This window comes from Podarcis bocagei (genome assembly GCF_964188305.1).
Source record: "Podarcis bocagei genome assembly, chromosome: 3".
Classification (NCBI taxonomy): Eukaryota; Metazoa; Chordata; class Lepidosauria; order Squamata; family Lacertidae; genus Podarcis; species Podarcis bocagei.
This window is the reverse complement of record NC_138127.1, coordinates 108842666-108864478: the sequence shown is the minus strand read 5'-3', so window position 1 is coordinate 108864478 and position 21813 is coordinate 108842666. Positions and strand designations below refer to the sequence as shown.

Below are 21813 nucleotides of genomic sequence, written 5' to 3'. Positions count from 1 at the left end.
AGAGCCTTGAACCTGTCTCAGTAGGAAGTGGGCATGTTCTTGCACCCGTGGCCCTGTTGTCACCTGTATTGTCCTTCAAATCCCTCTTCAGAACCCCCCTTATCTGCAAATCCTTTGAATTTATATACTCCTTGATTGTAAGCATATGCCCGCTTACAGATTACCCTCAACTAGAGCCAGGGCCTTTTCAACTCTGGCCCCGGCCTGGTGGAACGCTCTGTCTCATGAGACCAGGGCCCTGCAGGATCTGATTTCTTTCCACAGGGCTTGTAAGACAGAGCTGTTCTGCCTGGCCTTTGGCTTGGAATCAACTTGATTCCCTCCCCTTCTTTCCTTTTTCCTTTCTCCTTCTGTTATGGAACTCCTATTTGGGAACTTCCCTGGCTTTTTCTGGCCCACGTAGGACCAGTCTGGATAGTTAGCATTGGTGAAGACTTGACGTTTTTATCCCCCCCAAAAGTTTTTGATTTGAGTTTCCACTGAAATGAGATTGCATTTTAATGTTTTAATGTTGTATTTTAATCTTGCTTTTTAAGCTGTATTTCAATCAATTGTTTTTATATTGGTGTTAGCCGCCCTGAGCCCAGTCTTGGCTGGGGACGGCGGGGTATAAATAAAATTTATTATTATTATTATTATGATGATGATGATGATGATGATGATGATGATGAAGCATGAACCTCTGTGGGGAGGCAATACCACAGGACTGGTGAGAATGACACAAAAACCTACCGGGTTGGAGTTTTCTTCCACTTCTGGTGGTCCAGAGTCAGAGGACGGGCAAGGACAGTTCCTTCTCTTGACCATTCCACTCTCCCCGGTTCCTTTTTGCAGGTTTTTGAGAGCTGACACCATGAGGCTCCTCCTTTGGAACGTCTTGTCGTTCTGCCTGCTTGCTTACGCCCTCAGCGACTGCCGGAGAGACTGCCTGAACTGCCACAGACATTTGTACAGCCACCAGCAGGATGACTTCAGCCTTCTGGTGAGTAGTCCAAGCAGCAGCGGGCTTGGGTCATATGGCAGCCATTGCCAGGCAAACCTACCCAATCCATCATTTGTGAACCAATGCACATCCTTTGAAATTTGCACTTCTCTGAATTTTGCAATGAGGTTCTCCAGCCAAGTAGTGTGTACAGAAGTGCAACGAAGAACAAATTAGGGGAGATTGCTTTGCAAAAACGCGTATATTAGGCAGAATTGCATGCATTTGCACTGAAGTGCTGGTGATTTTTTAGTAAAGGTACAGTGGTACCTCATGTTAAGTACTTAATTCGTTCCAGAGGTCTTTTCTTAACCTGAAACTGTTCTTAACCTGAAGCACCACTTTAGCTAATGGGGCCTCCCGCTGCTGCCGTGCCGCCTGAGCACGATTTCTGTTCTCATCCTGAAACAAAGTTCTTAACCTGAAGCACTATTTCTGGGTTAGCGGAGTCTGTAACCTGAAGAGCATGTAACTTGAAGCATATGTAACCCAAGGTATCACTGTAAAGGTAAAGGGACCCCTGACCATTAGGTTCAATTGTGGCTGACTCTGGGGTTGCGACGCTCATCTCGCTTTACTGGCCAAGGGAGCCGGCGTACAGCTTCCGGGTCATGTGGCCAGCATGACTAAGCCACTTCTGGTGGACCAGAGCAGTGCATGGAAACGCCGTTTACCTTCCCGCCGGAGTGGTACCTCTTTATCTACTTGCACTTTGAGGTGCTTTCAAACTGCTAGGTTGGCAGGAGCAGGGACCGAGCAACGGGAGCTCACCCCATCACAGGGATTCAAACCGCCTACCTTCTGATCGGCAAGTCCTAGGCTCTGTGGTTTAACCCACAGCGCCACCTGCGTCCCTGTGCCACCCTCACAGCATCATGTGAAAATGTGGAGAACTGAACATAAGATTGGGAAAAGGGGACCAAAACTGACACAAAACTCAACACAGGCCACCTGAGGCCCCTGCCTCACTCTGTCCAATGCTAGGGCCAGCCTGTTCTTGATATGCCAGCAATGATTTTGGGCTGCCTTCCAAGCTCCAGTCCTGGCAGCTCAAACACCAGGTTTCAAAGGAAGAGTTAAACACCGTTCTCATCTCCTCGCTTTTCCTCCCTCCTTGGCTGATCAACAGTGACACTTTTTGCAATGGCCTTTTTCTCCTTCCCTCTCCCGCTTCTGGCGCTTCCTCCTTCCCATTTGATGAGAATTTATGTCCCAGCCATTCCCTGCCCTGGCTCCATTTCTCATTGAGTGGGGCCCCAAAGAAAGATCGTTGCCAAGGCATCCATCTGCATTCATCTAGGTCACCATCTGAGCCCACCTTGGAAGCCTGTTCCAGTCCCGCCGATTCGCACCTGCCTGTGCAATAAGCTTATTTTAGGATAACTCCCCCCCAAACTCCTGTGAAGCATCTCTGAAACAGAAAGTGAATCCAGAAGAGGTCTTTGCCCATCTGGTCCCTTCCAGATATCTTGGGGGCTGGACTAGATGACTCTAGATGACCCTTCCAATTCTACAATTCTCTGATTCTGTAAAGAAGTCCTTTCTTCTACTGTATCTGTCACGAATCATCCAATATTCCACTTCATCAAATGTCCACGACTTCCAGTGTTATGAGAAAGGCAGAAAAAAATGATCCACTTTCTCAATGTCATGCATGATTTTATAAACTCCTACGATGTAAATTAAAAAGTCCCAAATGCTGCAATCTTTTATTCCTCCATAGAGGAGTCCCTCCATCTCCTTGATCACTCTGGTTGCCAAACGACCAAAGAGGGCTTCTCTGAAATCAAGGCATGGACAGGATTCTTCGCCTCAAAATTATAGGAAGTTCAATGCACTCTTATGCCCTTGACCTTGGAGGGCTTCCTTTCCACAGCTGATACTGTCATGGCTGGACGGTTTGTGGATTGGAATGAATGAATGAATGAAAGCATGCATGAATGAATGAATTAGCAAACCAAGGAGCGAAGCCAGCTTCAGCTGTCTGGGCTGGACTCCGCATGGTGCTGGCAAATCTCCTGCCCATTAAGAAAATGCAGTGGACAGGTCATTAAGATTCATTTAGTCAGCCGCCTCATTTCAGGGAAATGCCAATTTCGCCACCAGCCACACACACACACACACACGCAATGGGTGCAACCTTGAATCTCACTCCAAGGGCACTGCAGAAGGCAGAGGTTCTCTGCTAGCCTGGTGCAGTGGTTAGAGCAGGGGTCAGCAAACTTTTTCAGCAGGGGGCCGGTCCACTGTCCCTCAGACCTTGTGGGGGGCTGGACTATATATTTGGGGGGGGGGGGAGATGAACGACTTCCTATGCCCTACAAATAACCCAGAGGTGCGTTTTAAATAAAAGCACACATTCTACTCATGTAAAAACACGCTGATTCCCAGACCACCCACAGGCCAGATTGAGAAGGCAATTGGGCTGCATCTGGCCCCCAGGCCTTAGTTTGCCTACCCCTGCCCTGGGAACTTCCCCCTGCATTAATTTGCCTGGTCAGTGAGCTCTCAGCATGCTGGTTCCCCACACAGTTCAGCCCGCACATGAGATCAGCCGTCATCAGCAATGTCTCTTGCAGCTGTAGAGTCAGGCCACGTGGTGGAGCTGAACAAATATCTCAGCTCAGTTCATAGCTGTCAAGTGTTCCTTATTTGGCGGGACAGTCCCTTATCCCAGCGCCATGTCCCGTTGCTGTCCCTTATTGATGATGTCCCTTAAATAAGCTACTGAAGGTAATGGGGCCCTTTCTATGTCCAGCTATCCTTTGTCAACAACAAATTGTTGCTGTTTTTTTTTGTGTTGAATATATGCTATATGGTAATTTATGGTCCTAATAGGTATCTAAAGCCATTTGCACGCAACAAAATATGTATTTTATCAAAGTAATTGTTGATCCCTTATTTTGGCCGCTGATCCCTTATTTTCGAGGCTGCTGGTCCCTTATTTTCAAATCTGTAAGTTGACAGCTATGGCTCAGTTTGCCAAAGCAAGAGCAATTTCAAAAGGCCTCCCTTCTGCATGAAGAAGCCATTCGGGACAAAAAATGTAGAACTCTCTGCTCAGAAGACCCAGGAAACTTCAGAACTTATAATTAGTCCAAGTTCCCCACTTTGCTCTTCCTTGAGTCAGGCTGTGCAGAATAAATAGACAGTTAAACTTTTGCAGGGCAGCGTTTTAAAAAAAATACAGACAAGCCGCCACACACACACACACACACACACACACACACACACACACACACACACATATATTGTGGGTAGAATTAAATGCAAGCAGTTCACCTGCTAATGAAAGTTGGGGGTGGAGAAGGGAAGCCTTTGGAAACAGTAGCCTGATTGCAGAAGTAAGCGGTTTAGCAACCTGAGCGTGAAAAGAGAGTTGGGTTCTTCGCTCTTGGCATTCAAAGACCCCTTGCTGTGAATTCAATTCCTTTCCAGCAAAGGGGGGGAAAGGAAGTTACTGTCTTATAATTGACTTCTGATGAAAGTCAGTGATCCCTCTAAGAACCTGTTTGCAATCAATTAGTTATGGGGTGAGAAGAGATGAACAGAGAAAGTTTGGGGTCTGGGGAAAAAATATCTCCTGGCTACCTGCTAATATATGCAAGACTGGGACCTCCTCAAATACAAGCGAAGTGTCACCACTTGACCCAATGCCAGCAATTCAACCTTGTCATCCCGTGCTATCTGGGACCAGTCTTTGCATTAGACCATGGGTAGGCAAAAAAGGTACACAGGGAGGTGAAGCCCAAATTCACCTTTCTTTAAGGGTTAAATGGCATCGAAATGAGGAGAGTCAGTTAAAGTATGGATTTTCTACGAATTTATAAAGCTAAGTATCTAGCTGTCGTCGAAAGGATACATTCAGTCATAATATTTGTAGCATTGTTGGGTGGCACTGTGGGTTAAACCACAGAGCCTGGGACTTGCCGATCAGAAGGTCGGCGGTTCGAATCCCCACGACGGGGTGAGCTCCCATTGCTCTTTCCCTGCTCCTGCCAACCTAGCAGTTCGAAAGCACATCAAAGTGCAAGTAGATAAATAGGTACCGCTCCGGCGGGAAGGTAAACGGCGTTTCCGTGCGCTGCTCTGGTTCGCAAGAAGCGGCTTAGTCATGCTGGCCACATGACCCGGAAGCTGTACGCCGGCTCCCTCGGCCAATAAAGCGAGATGAGCGCCGCAACCCCAGAGTCAGCCATGACTGGACCTAATGGTCAGGGGTTCCTTTACCTTTACCTTTAACAACTTTAAAGATGTGCCCCCCCTTTATTTCCGTAACAGTGCTTACAGTCTTCTTAAGTTTTCTTTTTAGAAAGAGATTCATTTTAAAATAGCCTGCAGCTATTTTAATAATAGCCCTTTCCCAGCTTTCCTCCTTCAAAGAGAAAGATGATTAACGTCACCCCCGGTGCAACAGTGGCATAGCGTGGGTTGTCAGCACCCGGGGCAAGGCAAGTAATTTGTGCCCCCTAACCCGTGGATTTGTGCCCCCTAACCCTAACCCCCAGATGTTGCGCCCGGTGCGGCTGGCCCCCCCTGCACCCCCCACGCTACGCCACTGCGGTGCAATACTCCCGAAACTAAAAGCACACACACACGCTCCTCCTGAAATTGTTTCTTCCTTCCTCCCTTCTTGCAGATCTGCGTCATGGAGTGCGAGGGGAAGCTGCTCTCCAGCGCCACCTGGGGGCTGTGCAGCAAAGCCACCGGCGGCAAGGGTCCTTTGCCCCTCGACCTCGACAGCCCGGAAGACGACACCAGCCGGCCCTTGGAGATGTGGGACGGCAGCCTGCGGCCAAGCCGAGGCAGCCTAAAACGCCTCGGCAGCCTGGCCCGGGCGGCGGACCTCGACAAGGCCGGGAGCGAGAAGGGGGTGTCCAAGACGAGTGGCCTTTTCCGGCAAGCGGAAGGTGGAGATGGCGACGGGCTCCAAGCTCTGCTGAAGGACTTGCCGGCCCAGCTCGACATACCGAAAGGGGTGAGCGGCTTTCTGAGTGGGCCGTTCGGTTACGAGCCGGTAGGGGAAGCCGGAGTCCAGGAGCTCCAGAAGCGGTTTGGAGGCTTCATTGGGGTCCGGAAATCGGCTCGCAAGTGGCACAACCAGAAGAGGTTCAGTGAGTTTCTGAAGCAGTACCTGGGGATGTCTCCGCGATCTGTCGAGTACGATGGCCTAGCCGATGACCCAAAAGAGCAGAACGAGATCTAGGCAGGCGGACGGACTCCCCCCCCCCCTTTCCGGCGTTCCGGTTTTTTTTCTCGTACCGCCAACTTATAGTGAATTGGTTCAGGTCTGCCAAAGCCTAAGAAGTCAACCCCGTAGCTTCCGATTTTTCCCTTTCCGTTCTCGTTCTATTTATCGTCGTTCCCACGTTTGCCGTCCCAGACCTGCATGCAAATGAAAATACGCAGCGTGGATAAAGTGCGAAGAGCTAAAAAGATATGAGAGATAAGCAGTTGAGCTCTAACAGAATTAAAAGACTATGGAAAGATAAGATGATGGAAACAGCCAAGTGCTATTAGAAGCCCTTTTTTGAACAAACACTTCCCAAAGGCCTGTTGGAATGAAACGGTCTTCACCTGCAGGTGGAAGAGCAGTGAGAAGGGAACCTGTCTAGCCTCACTAGGGAGGGAGTTTCAAAGTTGCCCAGGAAAAGGAGCCACCACCAAGAAGGCCCTGTCCCACATCCCCACAAAGCACGCCAGTGAGAGTGGCAGGACCGAGAGAAAGGTCTCCCCTGAAGATCTCAGAGACTGGGCAGGTTCATATGTGGGAATATGGTCTGTCAGGTTGCCTGGACCTAAGCCATGTAGGGCTTTATATTGATTGATTGATTGATTGATTGATTGATTGATTGTACTCCAGATGTTTTTGGTCTATGAGTCCCATCACCTCCAGCCAGCACTGTTAGAGGTGACCCACAACACCCCTTCCACATCTGTAAGCAATCTACATTTTAGTGTGTTGGCACCTACACCTTTGGAACTCCCTGCCAATTGTGATCAAACAGGTTCCTTCAAAGTACTCTTTTCAGTATCTGCTAAAAACATTTTTGTTGAGCCAAGCCTGCCAGTTATCTAAAATGCTGTTTTAAGAAGAAGAAGAAAAATTATTGCTGGTTTTAATTTTTTTTAAATGTTTTAATTGTTTTCCCCTTTTTTAAAAAAAATAGGTTTTTGTTCTTTTTTGCAAACTGCTTTCTGTTTTATTTTGGTTTTTAAGTCAAGCGGTATATAATTTTAATGTAATTAATTAATTAATTAAAACATTGGGGTGGGGGGGCCCGCCAGATTTAGGAATGCCATTGTGATTGTGTAGACAAGTTATTGACTTCTATCTAAGCGCCCTTGGGATATTTATAGAATCACAGAACTGTAAAGTTGGAAGGGACCCCGGGGGGTCATCCAGACCAACCCCCTACAGTGCTAGAATCTCAACTAAAGAATCCCTGACCACCTGTGATAGCTAGAAATGAAGAAAGGCTGTGGTTTCTGGCTTGCAACTTTGATATTTGTTTTATTTTAGCACCAGAATTTAATTGGGACCGAGTCAAAATCCTGGATTATGTTGCCCAAACGAGGTTGACATCTTTGGATTGGCAGTACTGTGGTGTTTGTGAATATTTTGTTCCCCCTTCCTCACCCCTCTCCGTCTTTCTCTCTCTCCCTATGGCATGCATTTTGTCAAAGCCGCTGTCTATGGGCTGTCACTTTCAAAGGTGTATTTTTGTAATGACAGGGGTGAGGAGCCCATGAGACTCCCGTTGCCCCCTTCCTCTGCCCTGCCTGGTAACAATCGTCTCCGGAAAAGACCGCATGACTGAAAATTAGCAATGTAGCGAGAGCTGGGCGCACCTCCTTCTGTTAACCATTGAATGTTCAAAAACAGGGGAAATGAGACGCAAAACCCTGTTCTTTTTAATTGTTGCAGACGCCAAGATTCCTCCATTAAACTTGTACATAGCAAAAAGAAAAAAAGAGAAAAGATTAATAAATTACTTTTCTATTTCTACTGTAGCGTTGTGGTCAGCACACCGTCAATGAGCATGGCGCTAATGTGCTACCTGAGCGTATTCTCCACCCACACCCCTGTCTCTGCCCTGGCCACCCCACTCGCTCAAGTCTCGGGCAGAGATATGAGTCAGAGGCCTGCCTTGCAGACCTGGCGTTGCAGACCTTGCAACCTCGTGGCTCACTCGAACTCGCTCCCCAACTTTCAAAGGAATATTTAGGATCGCTTTCCATCCACAGGGGACTTAACGGGTTGTTTTTGCAGCACCTTTGTGTTTGCACACTAAATTCGGCACGAGTGAGGGGTGTCTGAAAGGCCAAAGCCCAGGATGGTAAAATGTGTGTGCCAAAAACATTTGAAAAGAAGAACATGCACAGGTGTTTATACAATAATGTCAGGTGCCTCTGAGCTAAGGTGGGCATTTAAAGATGGGCATAGACCAGGGGTCAGCAAACTTTTTCAGCAGGGGGCCGGTCCACTGTCCCTCAGAACTTGAGGGGGGCCGGACTATATTTTGAAAAAAGAAAAAAAAATGAATGAATTCCTATGCCCCACAAATAACCCAGAGATGCATTTTAAATAAAAGGGCACATTCTACTCATGTAAAAACATGCTGATTCCCGGACCGTCCGCGGGCCAGATTGAGAAGGTGATTGGGCCGGATCCAGCCTCCGTCCCTTAGTTTTCCTACCCATGCCCTAAGCCAGGGGTCAACAAACTTTTTCAGCAGAGGGCCAGTCCACTGTCCCTCAGACCATGTGGTGGGCCGGACTATATTTTTTTTTGGGGGGGGGAATGAACAAATTCCTATGCCCCACAAATAACCCAGAGATGCATTTTAAATAAAAGGGCACATTCTACTCATGTAAAAACACGCTGATTCCCGGTCCGTCTGCGGGCTGGATTGAGAAGGCGATTGGGCTGGATCCGGCCCCTGGGCCTTGGTTTGCCTACCCATGGCATAGACAAACCCTAGCAGAATGGAAAGAGCCAGTGGGACACAATTTTCTCTGTCCCAATCTCTAAGAGCTCCCAGGGGCTCCAGAGTTTGCCCACAGTTCAGCTTTCTAGGAACGAAGCTCAGCGGAGACTGCAGTGTCTTTAGGATATATGGTTATATTTACACATATGTACAACCTGAGCCTGGGGACATGGGTGGCGGTGTGGGTTAAACCACAGAGCCTAGGACTTGCCGATCAGGTCCGCGATTCAAATCCCTGTGACAGGGTGAGCTCCCATTGCTCGGTCCCTGCTCCTGCCCACCTAGCAGTTCGAAAGCACGTCAAAGTGCAAGTAGATAAATAGGTACCACTCCAGCGGGAAGGTAAATGGTATTTCCGTGTGCTGCTCTGGTTTGCCAGAAGCGGCTTAGTCATGCTGGCCACATGACCCAGAAGCTTTACGCCGGCTCCCTCGACCAATAAAGCAAGATGAGCGCTGCAACCCCAGAGTCGGCCAAGACTGGACCTAATGGTCAGGGGTCCCTTTACCTTTACAACCTCAGCCTAAGATGGAGGGGCTCCAAGCAATGACACCCCAACAGATCTTGTTTATCCATTAGCCACAGCTTTGGACCCAGAACAGAGCAAAGAAGTCACTGTGTCTCCAGCTTCCAGTCTGCTTTCAGCTTAGGTAACACCCCAAAACTTCTCCTCCTAATTGGCAGCTAGGTGAGGTGTGACAGACCTACCCATTTGTTTTGCGGCACAAAGCAACTTTATTGGGTATGCTAAGTGTGGTGCTTAACAAGTTAGGCAAAACCATTACCTAGACAAAGGGACTGGTTTTACCTCCACAGATCATAGAATCATAGAGTTGGAAGAGACCACAAGGGCCATCGAGTCCAACCCCCTGCCAAGCAGGAAACACCATCAGAGCACTCCTGACATATGGTTGTCAAGCCTCTGCTTAAAGACCTCCAAAGGAGGAGACTCCACACTCCTTGGCAGCAAATTCCACTGTCGAACAGCTCTTACTGTCAGGAAGTTCTTCCGAATGTTTAGGTGGAATCTTCTTTCTTGTAGTTTGGATCCATTGCTCCGTGTCCGCTTCTCTGGAGCAGGAGAAAACAACCTTTCTCCCTCCTCTATGTGACATCCTTTTATATATTTGAACATGGCTATCATATCACCCCTTAACCTCCTCTTCTCCAGGCTAAACATACCCAGCTCCCTTAGCCGTTCCTCATAAGGCATCGTTTCCAGGCCTTGGACCATTTTGGTTGCCCTCCTCTGGACACGTTCCAGTTTGTCAGTGTCCTTCTTGAACTGTGGTGCCCAGAACTGGACACAGTACTCCAGGTGAGGTCTAACCAGAGCAGAATACAGTGGCACTATTACTTCCCTTGATCTAGATGCTATACTCCTATTGATGCAGCCCAGAATTGCATTGGCTTTTTTAGCTGCCGCATCACACTGTTGGCTCATGTCAAGTTTGTGGTCAACCAAGACTCCTAGATCCTTTTCACATGTACTGCTCTCAAGCCAGGTGTCACCCATCTTGTATTTGTGCCTCTCATTTTTTTTGCCCAAGTGCAATACTTTACATTTCTCCCTGTTAAAGTTCATCTTCTTTGTTTTGGCCCAGTTCTCTAATCTGTCAAGGTCATTTTGAAGTGTGATCCTGTCCTCTGGGGTGTTAGCCACCCCTCCCAGTTTGGTGTCATCTGCAAATTTGATCAGGATGTCCTTGAGTCCATCATCCAAGTCGTTGATAAAGATGTTGAATAAGACCAGGCCCAAGACAGGACCCTGTGGCACCCCACTAGTCACTCTTCTCCAGGATGAAGAGGAACCATTGATAAGCACCCTTTGGGTTCAGTCAGTCAGCCAGTTACAAATCCACTGAGTGGTAGCATAGTCAAGACTGCATTTTACCAGCTTCGAATTTGAATTCCTCTTTGGTAGTTTCCCCCCTTTTCCATTTTTTGTACACATCCTTTTTAAATCTTAACTCAGTTAAAAGTTCTTTAGATAGCCACCCTGGCTTCTTTAGGCACCTTCCATGTTTCCATCTCATTGGTATTGCCTGAAGTTGTGCTTTTACTATGTCCCTCTTAACAAACTCCCAGCTATCATGAACTCCCTTTCCTTTTAGTATTACTGTCCATGGGATCTCACCCAGCACTTCCCTAAGTTTTATGAAGTCGGCTTTCTTAAAGTCAAGAAATTGAGTCCTGGTATGCTTGGCTGCTCCTTTCTGCTGTATAGTAAACTTCAGAAGAGAATGATCACTCGCGCCTAATGATCCTTCCACTTCTACCCCACTAACCAGGTCATCAACATTGGTTAGGACCAGATCTAAAATGGCTGTTCCTCTTGTTGCTTCTCCCACTTTCTGGACAATGAAGTTGTCTGCAAGGCCAGTGAGGAATCTGTTTGACCTTATGCTCTTGGCTGAGTTTGACATCCAACAAATATCCGGGTAATTGAAGTCCCCCATTACTACTATCTCCCTTCCTTTTGCATGCTTGGCCATCTGTTCCAGGAAGGCATCATCTATGTCCTCCGTTTGGCTTGGGGATCTATAGTAAACTCCCACAATGAGGTCTCTGTTATTCTTCTCTCCCTTAATTTTGACCCAAATGCTGTCACTTTGGCTTTGAGGTTCTAAATCTTGGATCTCTTTACAGGTATACACATCCCTGGCATATAACACCACTCCTCCTCCTTTCTTGTCTGGTCTGTTTCTCTGAAATAGATTGTATGCCTCCATTATTACATTCCAATCGTGGGACTTATCCCACCAGGTTTCAGTGATGCCTATTATGTCATATTTAGTTTGCTGTACCAAGAGCTCAAGCTCATCTTGTTTATTTCCCATATAGGATCACAAGAACTGGAAGGGTCAGGGCATACTGGACCCCAAGAGTAATTTAGTACAGTGGTACCTCAGGTTACATACGCTTCAGGTTACAGACTCCGCTAACCCAGAAATAGTGCTTCAGGTTAAGCACTTTGCTTCAGGATGGGAACAGAAATCGTGCTCCAGCGGCGCAGCGGTAGTAGGAGGCCCCATTAGCTAAAGTGGTGCTTCAGGTTAAGAACAGTTTCAGGTTAAGAACAGACCTCCGGAATGAATTAAGTACTTAACCCAAGGTACCACTGTACTGGCAAAGTACTGGTGTCCCCCAGACCAAAATGTTACCCTGAATGTCCTTCAGTTGAGCCTCTTCACCGAAAACTAGAAAGTGGCCAATGTTAACGCCAATTTTTTAAATCCTGGAAATTAGAGGCTGGGAATCTGGATCCTAGAAATTAGAAGCTGGTTAGGGATCCTGGAAATCAGAGGCTGATTAGGTTAACTTCTCTGTTCTGGGAAAACTGGTGAAAGACAACACTCACAAAGCATATGAAGAATAAGCCTTGGCTTCCACAAGAGTAAGTCCTAGCTGGCTAACTTTTTGGAGTGCTTTGAGAGTGTTCATAAACATATGGAAAGGAATGATACAGGTGATATCCAATGCTAGTCATGCTCAGAACAGACCAATTGAAATCAGCGGATTTAAGTAACTCAGCAATCAGCAAGTTTCACTTTCGCTTTCATGTCACATTTGCACACCACCTGTCTATATTACAGCAACACACAGTTTGGAAAACGGCAAGATTTACTGAAGTCCCAATTATTATTTAGAACGGGGATACCCAAGGTGCCCACAAACAGCCCAATGAGGACTAGAATGGTCAGCAGGCATGTAGTTAATTTAATTCTGGTGGGGGCGGGGAAAGAAAACAAGGAGCTGGGGGAGTGGAATGGAGTTTTCTGAAAAGGGGCAACCCACACTGCGGCATTTTGTTGCAGGCTGAGCTGCAGAGGTATAATGAAGAAGAGCGAGCCTTTCCTGCTGGTGACTTGTGGAAGGGAGTTGGCAGTTCACCACACCTCAATCTGTGTGATGTGTCAGCAGGCTATGCAGAGCCCCAGCAGGGTCACAGAGATTTCCTGATCCCAGCAGACAGCCTTTTCCAGAGTCCCTGTTTAGGGGGGAAACTCCTCTCCCATGAAGTTCCAAGTAAGAAAGGGTTTATTGTCGCCAGGCACAACACAAAGCTAAACATTACTATCTATATACAGTTCTTCTGGTCTTAGAAGTACCGTATTTTTCGCACCATAGGACGCACCGGACAATAGGACGCACTTTGTTTTAGAGGGGGGAGAACAAGAAAAAAAAATTCTCCCCCTCTCTACCCAGCGCCCCTTCAGTGAAGCGGCAAGAGGCGCTGCGCAGAGAGGGGGAGAACTTTCCCCCTCTTGTTTTCCCGCTCTAAAACAAGGTGCCGTTTAAGGTGCGTTCAGGCGGCTACCTTGGAAGCCTGGAGAGCGAGAGGGGTCGGTGTGCACTGACCCCTCTCGCTCTCCAGGCTTCAGGTTCCTTTCGACCTGCTCTTTGGGGCTGGCGGGGGGAAGCCCACCACCAGCCCCAAAGAGCAGGTCAGGGAGTAGCGGAAAGGCGCAGCAGAGAGGCTCCTGCCATAGCCGCGTGTCACCTCTCCAGCCGGGAGAGGGTCGCGGGGCTATGGCGTCTTCGCTCCATAGGACGCACACACATTTCCCCTTCATTTTTGAAGGGGAAAAAGTGCGTCCTATAGAGCAAAAAATACGGTAAAGATATGTGCAGTAACACCATCACCATGCTAGCTAACCCATAGCCTCTTCCCCTGACTCTCACAGATTCAGAATCAGACCCTGACAGCAAAGAGGATGGGACACAACATAATGAAAACAATGCCTAGAGACTATTATACCCATCTCTACACGTAGGCAGGTGGCGCTGTGGTCCAAACCACTGAGCCTCTTGGGCTTGCCGATCGGAAGGTCGGCGGTTCGAATCCGCTCGATGGGGCGAGCTCCCATTGTTCTGTCCCAGCTCCTGCCAACCTAGCAGTTCGAAAGCACACCAGTGCAAGTAGATAAATAGGTACCACTGGGATGGGAAAGTAAATGGCATTTCCATGCACTCTAGCTTCCGTCATGGTGTCCCGTTGCGCCAGAAGTGGCTTAATCCTGCTGGCCACATGACCCGGAAAGCTGTCTGTGGATGAACGCTGGCTCCCTCGACCTGAAAAGCGAGATGAGTGCCGCAACCCCACCGTTGCCTTTGACTGGACTTAACTGTCCAGGGGTCCTTTACCTTTACCTTACTTACATGTAGGCATATTTCCTGAACCAATGGGGGGGGTGAATGGCTTGGCCTTGAATGGTGTTGCTATGGCAACCCTTATCTCAGAACATCCAGATGTGGAGGGTGTGCTCCTCAAGACAGGATCCCAAGCACTGTGTAATTTAACCAATTGTTCGCCTTGTATCAACGTTTCCCCCATCAGTGAGTAACACCACTTAGGTCCTCATAGATCTGTGAGGCAGCAGGGATGGGAACAGGAGAGATGTTCTCATGGTGACGCATCATGTCATAATAATAATTTTATTATTTGTACCCCTCCCATCTGGCTGGGTTTCCCCAGCCACTCTGGGCAGCTTCCACAGAGACCAAAAATACACTAAAATGTCACCCATTAAAAACTTCCCTGAAGCCTTAAGATGTCTTATGAATGTCAGGTGGTTGTTTATCGCTTTGACATCTGATGGGAGGGCGTTCCACAGGGCGGGCGCCACTACCGAGAAGGCCCTCTGCCTGGTTCCCTGTAGCTTTGCTTCTCGCAGAGAGGAAACCGCCAGAAGGCCCTTGGAACTGGATCTCAGCGTCCGGACAGAATGATGGGGGTGGAGATGCTCCTTCAGGTATACTGGACCGAGGCCGTTTAGGGCTTTAAAGGTCAGTACCAACACTTTGAATTGTGCTTGGAAACATAATGGGAGCCAATGTAGGTCTTTCAAGACCGGTGTTATGTGGTCTCGGCGGCCGCCCCCAGTCACCAGTCTAGCTGCTGCATTCTGGATTAGTTGTAGTTTCCGGGTCACCTTCAAAGGTAGCTCCACATAGAGCGCATTGCAGTAGTCCAAGCGGGAGATAACCAGTGCATGCACCACTTTGGCGAGACAGTCTGCGGGCAGGAAGGGTCTCAGCCTGCGTACCAGATGGAGCTGGTAAACAGCTGCCCTGGACACAGAACTGACCTGCGCCTCCATGGACAGCTGTGAGTCCAAAATGACTCCCAGGCTGTGCACCTGGTCCTTCAGGGGCACAGTTACCCCATTCAGGACCAGGGAGTCCTCCACACCAGCCCGCCCCGTCCCCCAAAAACAGTACTTCTGTCTTGTCAGGATTCAACCTCAATCCATTAGCCGCCATCCATCCTCCAACCATGTAGTTAAGCCATTACAGAAGTTGTACCACCCAACATGCAATGCACATCCGCAGCTCACACTCTTCCTGTGCCAATTCACATGCTCCTTTTTTGCAATTTATTCATTACATTTACACACCTCCTTTTCAAGGAGTTCAAGGTGGGGTACATGGTTGTGCTCCTTCCCGTGTCATCCTCACTACAGCCTTGTGAGGTGGGTTAGAGCTTCACCACTGACTGGGGATTTGAACCCTGGACTCCCACATGCTAGTCCAACACTCTAACCGCTATGCCACACGGCCTCTCCACAATCAGCCCCTCCTTATCTTTCGGTCCTGGAAGAGTAGCTGCCTGTGTTCATGATTTCACACACCTCTCCCAATTACATAAGACAGGAGAAGCACAAAATAAATTGAAGGAACCCATCTGGGGGTTGGGGGGGAATTGACAGTTCCATCAGCAACAGAGCGCTCCTCTCAGACGTTTATTAGAAGTTCTCTCCTGCAGGCTGACATTGTGGGATAATAACAAGACGAGTTAATCATCCTCAATTGAGGGTTTGTTGGAAGAAGGAAAGTCATATTATCTATCCAGTAATGTAGGAGTTAGTCTTCTCCAGAGAGAGAGAGAGAGAGAGAGAGAGAGAGAGAGAGAGAGAGAGAGAAACCTTTCCAGGAAGGAAAGAAGGAATCATAGAATAGGGAGTCTGAAGATCATCTTAGTCAAACTCTCTGCAATGCAGGGATATTCAGCTGTCCCATACAGGGATCAAACCTGCAGATTTCGCATTATCAGCACCATGGTCTAACCAACTGAGCTATCAAGGAAGGAAGGAAGGAAGGAAGGAAGGAAGGAAGGAAGGAAGGAAGGAAGGAAGGAAGGAAGGTAGGAAGGAGTGCAGCAATGCTTCTGAATATCAGTTTCTGGTTTTTGTTTTTGTTTTAATGCTTTTTATTGGTGTTTCATTTAATACAAACAAACAAAATACAGTAAAATTCAACAATCATTTACCCACATTCTTTCCCCACACTCTGCTGATCATTGACTTCCTTCCCTCCCTTCAACAGGTTTTCTTATGTCAGTTACTTTTCCACCGTTTCTTATTGTATCCCATCCTATCTACATCGTCAGATTTATTTCAGTCCTGCCAGAGTCTTCAGATTTCTACAGTTATTATTTATGTACTCCATAAATTTACTCCAGTCTTGTTGGAATTTTGCTTCCCCTCCTGATTTCAGATTCGACAGGTCAGTTTTGCTAGTTGCGCATAATCAACCATCTCCATCTGCCGCCACTCTATTGTTGGTAATTCTGGTACTTTCCATTTTGGGGCTGACAAAGTTCTGGCAGCAGTCGTAGCAGACATAAATAACCTTGTATATTGCTTTTTCTATTTCCTCTCCCATCAAGCCTAGCAAGAAACTGAACATCACTTTCTGGAAACCAAAGGAGGTTGAATGGAGCTTGTGTTTGAATCACGCTTGAGCAGCGGTCAGCAACCTTTTTCAGCTGTGGGCTGGTCCAGCATAGTGGATTTCATTTACAACACACTGAAACCCCCAGGAGTGGAGAATGCCATTGTGCTCAGGCCCTGCTTCCAGGCTTTCCATGGGCACCTAGTTGGCCACTGTGAGAACGGGCTGCTGGACTAGAGAGTTCACTGGCCTGGTCCGGCAGAACTCTTCTTATGTTCTTGGGATGATGGAAGCTGTAGTTCAAGAGCACCTGGAAGTTGCCAGGCTTGCTAATCTTGACGTAAGATGACCTTCGAGGTCCCTTCCACTATGATTCTATGACATACCACTAAGGGATGTGGGTGGCGCTGTGGGTTAAACCACAGAGCCTAGGACTTGCCGATCAGAAGGTTGGCGGTTTGAATCCCCATGACGGGGTGAGCTCCCGTTGCTCGGTCCTGCCAACCTAGCAGTTCGAAAGCACATCAAAGTGCAAGTAGATAAATAGGTACTGCTCCGGCGGGAAGGTAAACGGCATTTCCGTGCGCTGCTCTGGTTCTCCAGAAGCGGCTTAGTCATGCTGGCCACATGACCCGGAAGCTGTACGCCAGCTCCCTTGGCCAATAAAGCGAGATGAGTGCCGCAACCCCAGAGTTGGCCATGACTGGACCTGATGGTCAGGGGTCTCTTTACCTTTACGACATACCAGTAGGAAGGTTTGTGCTTTAAGATCTAAGAAACCAACACAACCCTGAAGTCTACCAGCAACACTTCAGTTTTTCAACCCCATCAGGGATCAGCAAACTTTTTCAGCAGGGGTCCGGTCTACCGTCCCTCAGACCTTGTGGGGGGGCCGGACTATATTTGGGGGGGAGGGAATGAACGAATTCTTATGCCCCACAAATAACCCAGAGATGCATTTCAAATAAAAGCACGCATTCTACTCATATAAAAACACACTGATTCCCGGACTGTCCGCAGGCCAGATTGGGAAGGTGATTGGGCCGCATCCAGCCCCCGAGCCTTAGGTTGCCTACCCCTGCGCTTGAGAGTTTCTCACAGGTGTCTGGTGGGCTTTAATAAGTGTGACAAAGTTATTGCAACCTGGTTAAGAAGAAACAACAGGAAACCTGCTTTGCAGGGAACGTGAAGGAAAACAGAATTCCTGGTCAAAATCCTCAAATGTTCCCGGCTTCCTCCACTCTGTCACCTTTTCACCTGCTTTCATGGTGGCTCTCTTTTTCCACGATAAGGGAGACGTGGCCTTGAGACAGAAACAGGTTCGGGGCTATAAACAGCGCAAGGTCCCTGCAGACCCCAGACCCCTGCATTCTGCTTCCACAAAGTGCTCCTAGTAGATGCCCCACCTGGGCATTTTGGAGGAACCCCATGCTTTACTCCTCACTCTTAAGGAGAAATGCAACCTGAATCCAACTCCCAAACACACACACGCAACCTACGGTAAGCCAGTTTCATCTGGAATCAGTTCCAACCTGTTTTCGGAATCCAGCCCATTGCTGGTTTCAGGACATGGATGTAAGTAGGAGGGACTCCTTTGACTCTCCTAACCCAAAAGCTGGACTTTCCCTGGTGTGGACAACACCCTCAAAGTCAGCTCCTGGTCTTGGACTGGGGCTGGGGAGTATCGTGGTATTATGGAGGATGCCAAGGTAGACCTTCATTTGGAGTGTTACTGGGATGTCCTGCTGCCTCCTCTTCCTATAGCTGCTGTCAGGGCTGGAGTCAGAAGCCGGCCAGCATGAAAGAAGGAGGGATCCATTGTCAGTGAAGTTCACTCTTCATTCAAGGAAACGGCATGCAGCTCAGCAACACTTCCTAGTAGGTCTTGCCCTTATGGAGCAGTTGCCAGGACTGAAGGTCTCTGCCTTCCACCCTTTCTAAGGCTCCACCTCTCCCAGATGGGTTTCCCAAGCAATCTCAAACTGCATTGGTGCACCTCTGACCTCTGTTCTGCCAGGGCTGTCTTACCCACGGAGGCTTGTGGCGCCAGACGCCAGGGCACCAAGTTCTGGAGGGCGCCAGGGAAGAGGCGGAGGCTGGACACGGCGCCTCCTGGCATCAGCTCGCCTGCCATGCTACGCCAAAGCAGCGCCACGCCCGGAGCCTCCGTCTGCCGTTGCCACTGCGGCATGAAGCAGCCAGCTTTGCCAGGAGAAGAAGAAGAGTTTGGATTTGATATCCCGCCTTTTACTCCCTTTAAGGAGTCTCAAAGCGGCTCACATTCTCCTTTCCCTTCCTCCCCCACAACAAACACTCTGTGAGGTGAGTGGGGCTGAGAGACTTCAGAGAAGTGTGACTGGCCCAAGGTCACCCAGCAGCTGCAGGTGGAGGAGCGGGGAAGCGAACCCGGTTCACCAGATTACGAGTCAACTGCTCTTAACCACCACATCACACTAGCCGTGTCCAGCCTCCACCTCTTCTCTGCTGGAGGAGAGCCCTGCTGGCAGCGCCATCCTCCCTTAAAAAAAGGTTGACAACTCTGGGAAATGGGGGGGGGGCAGAGGGAGCTTTGCACCACGGCGCCGGATATGCTTAAGAAAGCCCTGTGTCTTGCCCTCCTCATTATCTTCTTGGAGACCAGGGAGAAAGAAGCTTGTCGCAGCCGTAAAGGGAGACTTCTGGGATTCTTCAGCAGCCTCTTGACACACACACACACATGTCAGGAGTTCAGCCTACACTCGAGTAGGACCCTGGCAGAGACACATGCCCGACTGGCATGTTCCCTCCCTCCTGGTCGATCGTTCGGGAGTTTCATAAGCTTTCTTCAGGCTGTACATCACAGCGACCGATGCCAATCAACACCTGCACACTTAGGGATCCGCAGAGTCTTCGCAGCTTGCGTAACAGACCTCAGCAACTCAGCATTTTGGCTAATCTACTTTATTTACATATAAACACACATGGAGCACTGCAACATGGCTCCCTCTCTCTCTAGCACCAGACAGCAAAGAGAAAAAGAACAAAGGACAATAGTCCCACTTCACGGAACACAGTAACACAAACATCCTGTCTCCGTCACTTCCCACTCTGTGGAGTCAAAACATACACCGTCATGTGATAGACAACAATCCCATGACTGCAATCACGGAGCAGGAATTCTAACAACACACACCCATCTGCTTCAGTCTCAGAGTCTGAACTGCTCCCTGTCGCCGACTCTCCCTGCCCACCAAACCCTGTTGCCCCTTCAGCACCCAACACCTCCTCCTGGTCCTCTCCTCTGACCTCTCCTTGGCGTCCCACCACCAACTCCCTGGCTCTGAGCCTTCTTCCTCTGGGGGTTCCCTTGGGGATTCCCTAACTGGTGCCTCCAACCCCCTCGGTTACCCCCAAGGATGTGGACAGGCTGCTTGGACGAGTGAAACCAACCACCTGTCTCCTTGATCCTTGCCCATCCTGGCTTATAAAAGCTAGCCGGGAAGGGCTGGGCGATGGGCTCTGCGGGGTGGTGAATGCTTCCCTCTGTGAGGGAACATTCCCAGATCCGCTGAAAGAGGCGGTCATTAAACCGCTTCTTAAAAAACCATCTTTAGACCCGGCCAGTATGGCCAACTATCGCCCAGTCTCAAATCTTCCATTCTTGGGCAAGGTGATTGAGCGAGTGGTTGCTGAACAACTCCAGGCACGCCTGGAGGATGCGGACCATTTGGATCCCTTCCAATCAGGGTTCAGGCCTCATCATGGGACTGAAACTGCCTTGGTCGCACTGGTTGATGATCTCCGGCGAGCTAGGGACAAAGGTGAGAGTTGTTTCCTAGTTCTGCTGGATCTCTCAGCGGCCTTTGATACAATCGACCATAACATCCTTCTGGACCGTCTAGAGGGGTTGGGAGCTGGGGGCACTGTTATACAGTGGTTTCGCTCCTTCCTCCTGGGCCGTGTTCAGAAAGTGGTGGTGGGGGATGAGTGTTCAGACCCTTGGGCCCTCACTTGTGGGGTGCCTCAGGGTTCCGTCCTCTCCCCCATGCTTTTCAACATCTATATGAAGCTGCTGGGAGAGATCATCAGGGGGTTTGGACTGGGTGTCCATCAATATGCAGATGATACCCAGCTCTACCTTTCTTTCAAATCAGAACCAGTGAAGGCGGTGAAGGTCCTGTGTGAGTGCCTGGAGGCGGTTGGAGGATGGATGGCGGCTAATGGATTGAAGTTGAATCCTGACAAGACAGAAGTACTGTTTTTGGGGGACAGGGGGCGGGCTGGTGTGGAGGACTCCCTGGTCCTGAATAGGGTAACTGTGCCCCTGAAGGACCAGGTGCGTAGCCTGGGAGTCATTTTGGACTCACAGCTGTCCATGGAGGCGCAGGTCAATTCTGTATCCAGGGCAGCTGTCTACCAACTCCACCTGGTACGCAGGCTGAGACCCTACCTGCCCGCAGACTGTCTGGCCAGAGTGGTGCATGCTCTAGTTATCTCCCGCTTGGACTACTGCAATGCGCTCTACGTGGGGCTACCTTTGAAGGTGACTCGGAAACTACAGCTAATCCAGAATGCGGCAGCTAGACTGGTGACTGGGGGCGGCCGCCGAGACCACATAACACCGGTCTTGAAAGACCTACATTGGCTCCCAGTACGTTTCCGAGCACAATTCAAAGTGCTGGTGTTGACCTTTAAAGCCCTAAACGGCTTCGGCCCAGTATACCTGAAGGAGCGTCTCCACCCCCATCGTTCTGCCCGGACACTGAGGTCCAGCGCCGAGGGCCTTCTGGCGGTTCCCTCATTGCGAGAAGCGAAGCTACAGGGAACCAGGCAGAGGGCCTTTTCGGTGGTGGCGCCCGCCCTGTGGAATGCCCTCCCATCGGATGTCAAGGTGATGGACAACTACCTGACATTCAGAAGACATCTTAAGGCGGCCCTATTCAGGGAAGCTTTTAATGTATGATATTTTAGTGTTTTTTGGTTTCTGTGGAAGCCGCCCAGAGTGGCTGGGGAAACCCAGCCAGATGGGCGGGGTACAAATAATAAATTATTATTATTATTATTATTATTATTATTATTATTATTATTAACCAGTGCTCCCTGACAACTGCTAGCCAGGGCAAGGGGAAAAGTCACATGAAGCCATGACGTGATGCAATGGTGGGATTGTGACATCACAATGGT

General features: G+C 49.0%; 1 protein-coding gene across 1 annotated transcript in view; it reads left to right on the top strand.

Moving 5' to 3' along the window:
- The window catches only part of PNOC (prepronociceptin), a 46005-nt gene extending 38014 nt beyond the window's left edge, over positions 1 to 7991 (top strand). Inside the window, exons 2-3 of the mRNA XM_081188848.1 lie at positions 835 to 982; positions 5622 to 7991. Coding sequence (XP_081044974.1) covers positions 854 to 982; positions 5622 to 6188 — 696 coding nt within the window. The 5' untranslated portion in view covers positions 835 to 853 and the 3' untranslated portion in view covers positions 6189 to 7991. The remainder of the gene's footprint in view (positions 1 to 834; positions 983 to 5621) is intronic.
- Positions 7992 to 21813: the final 13822 nt, after the last annotated feature.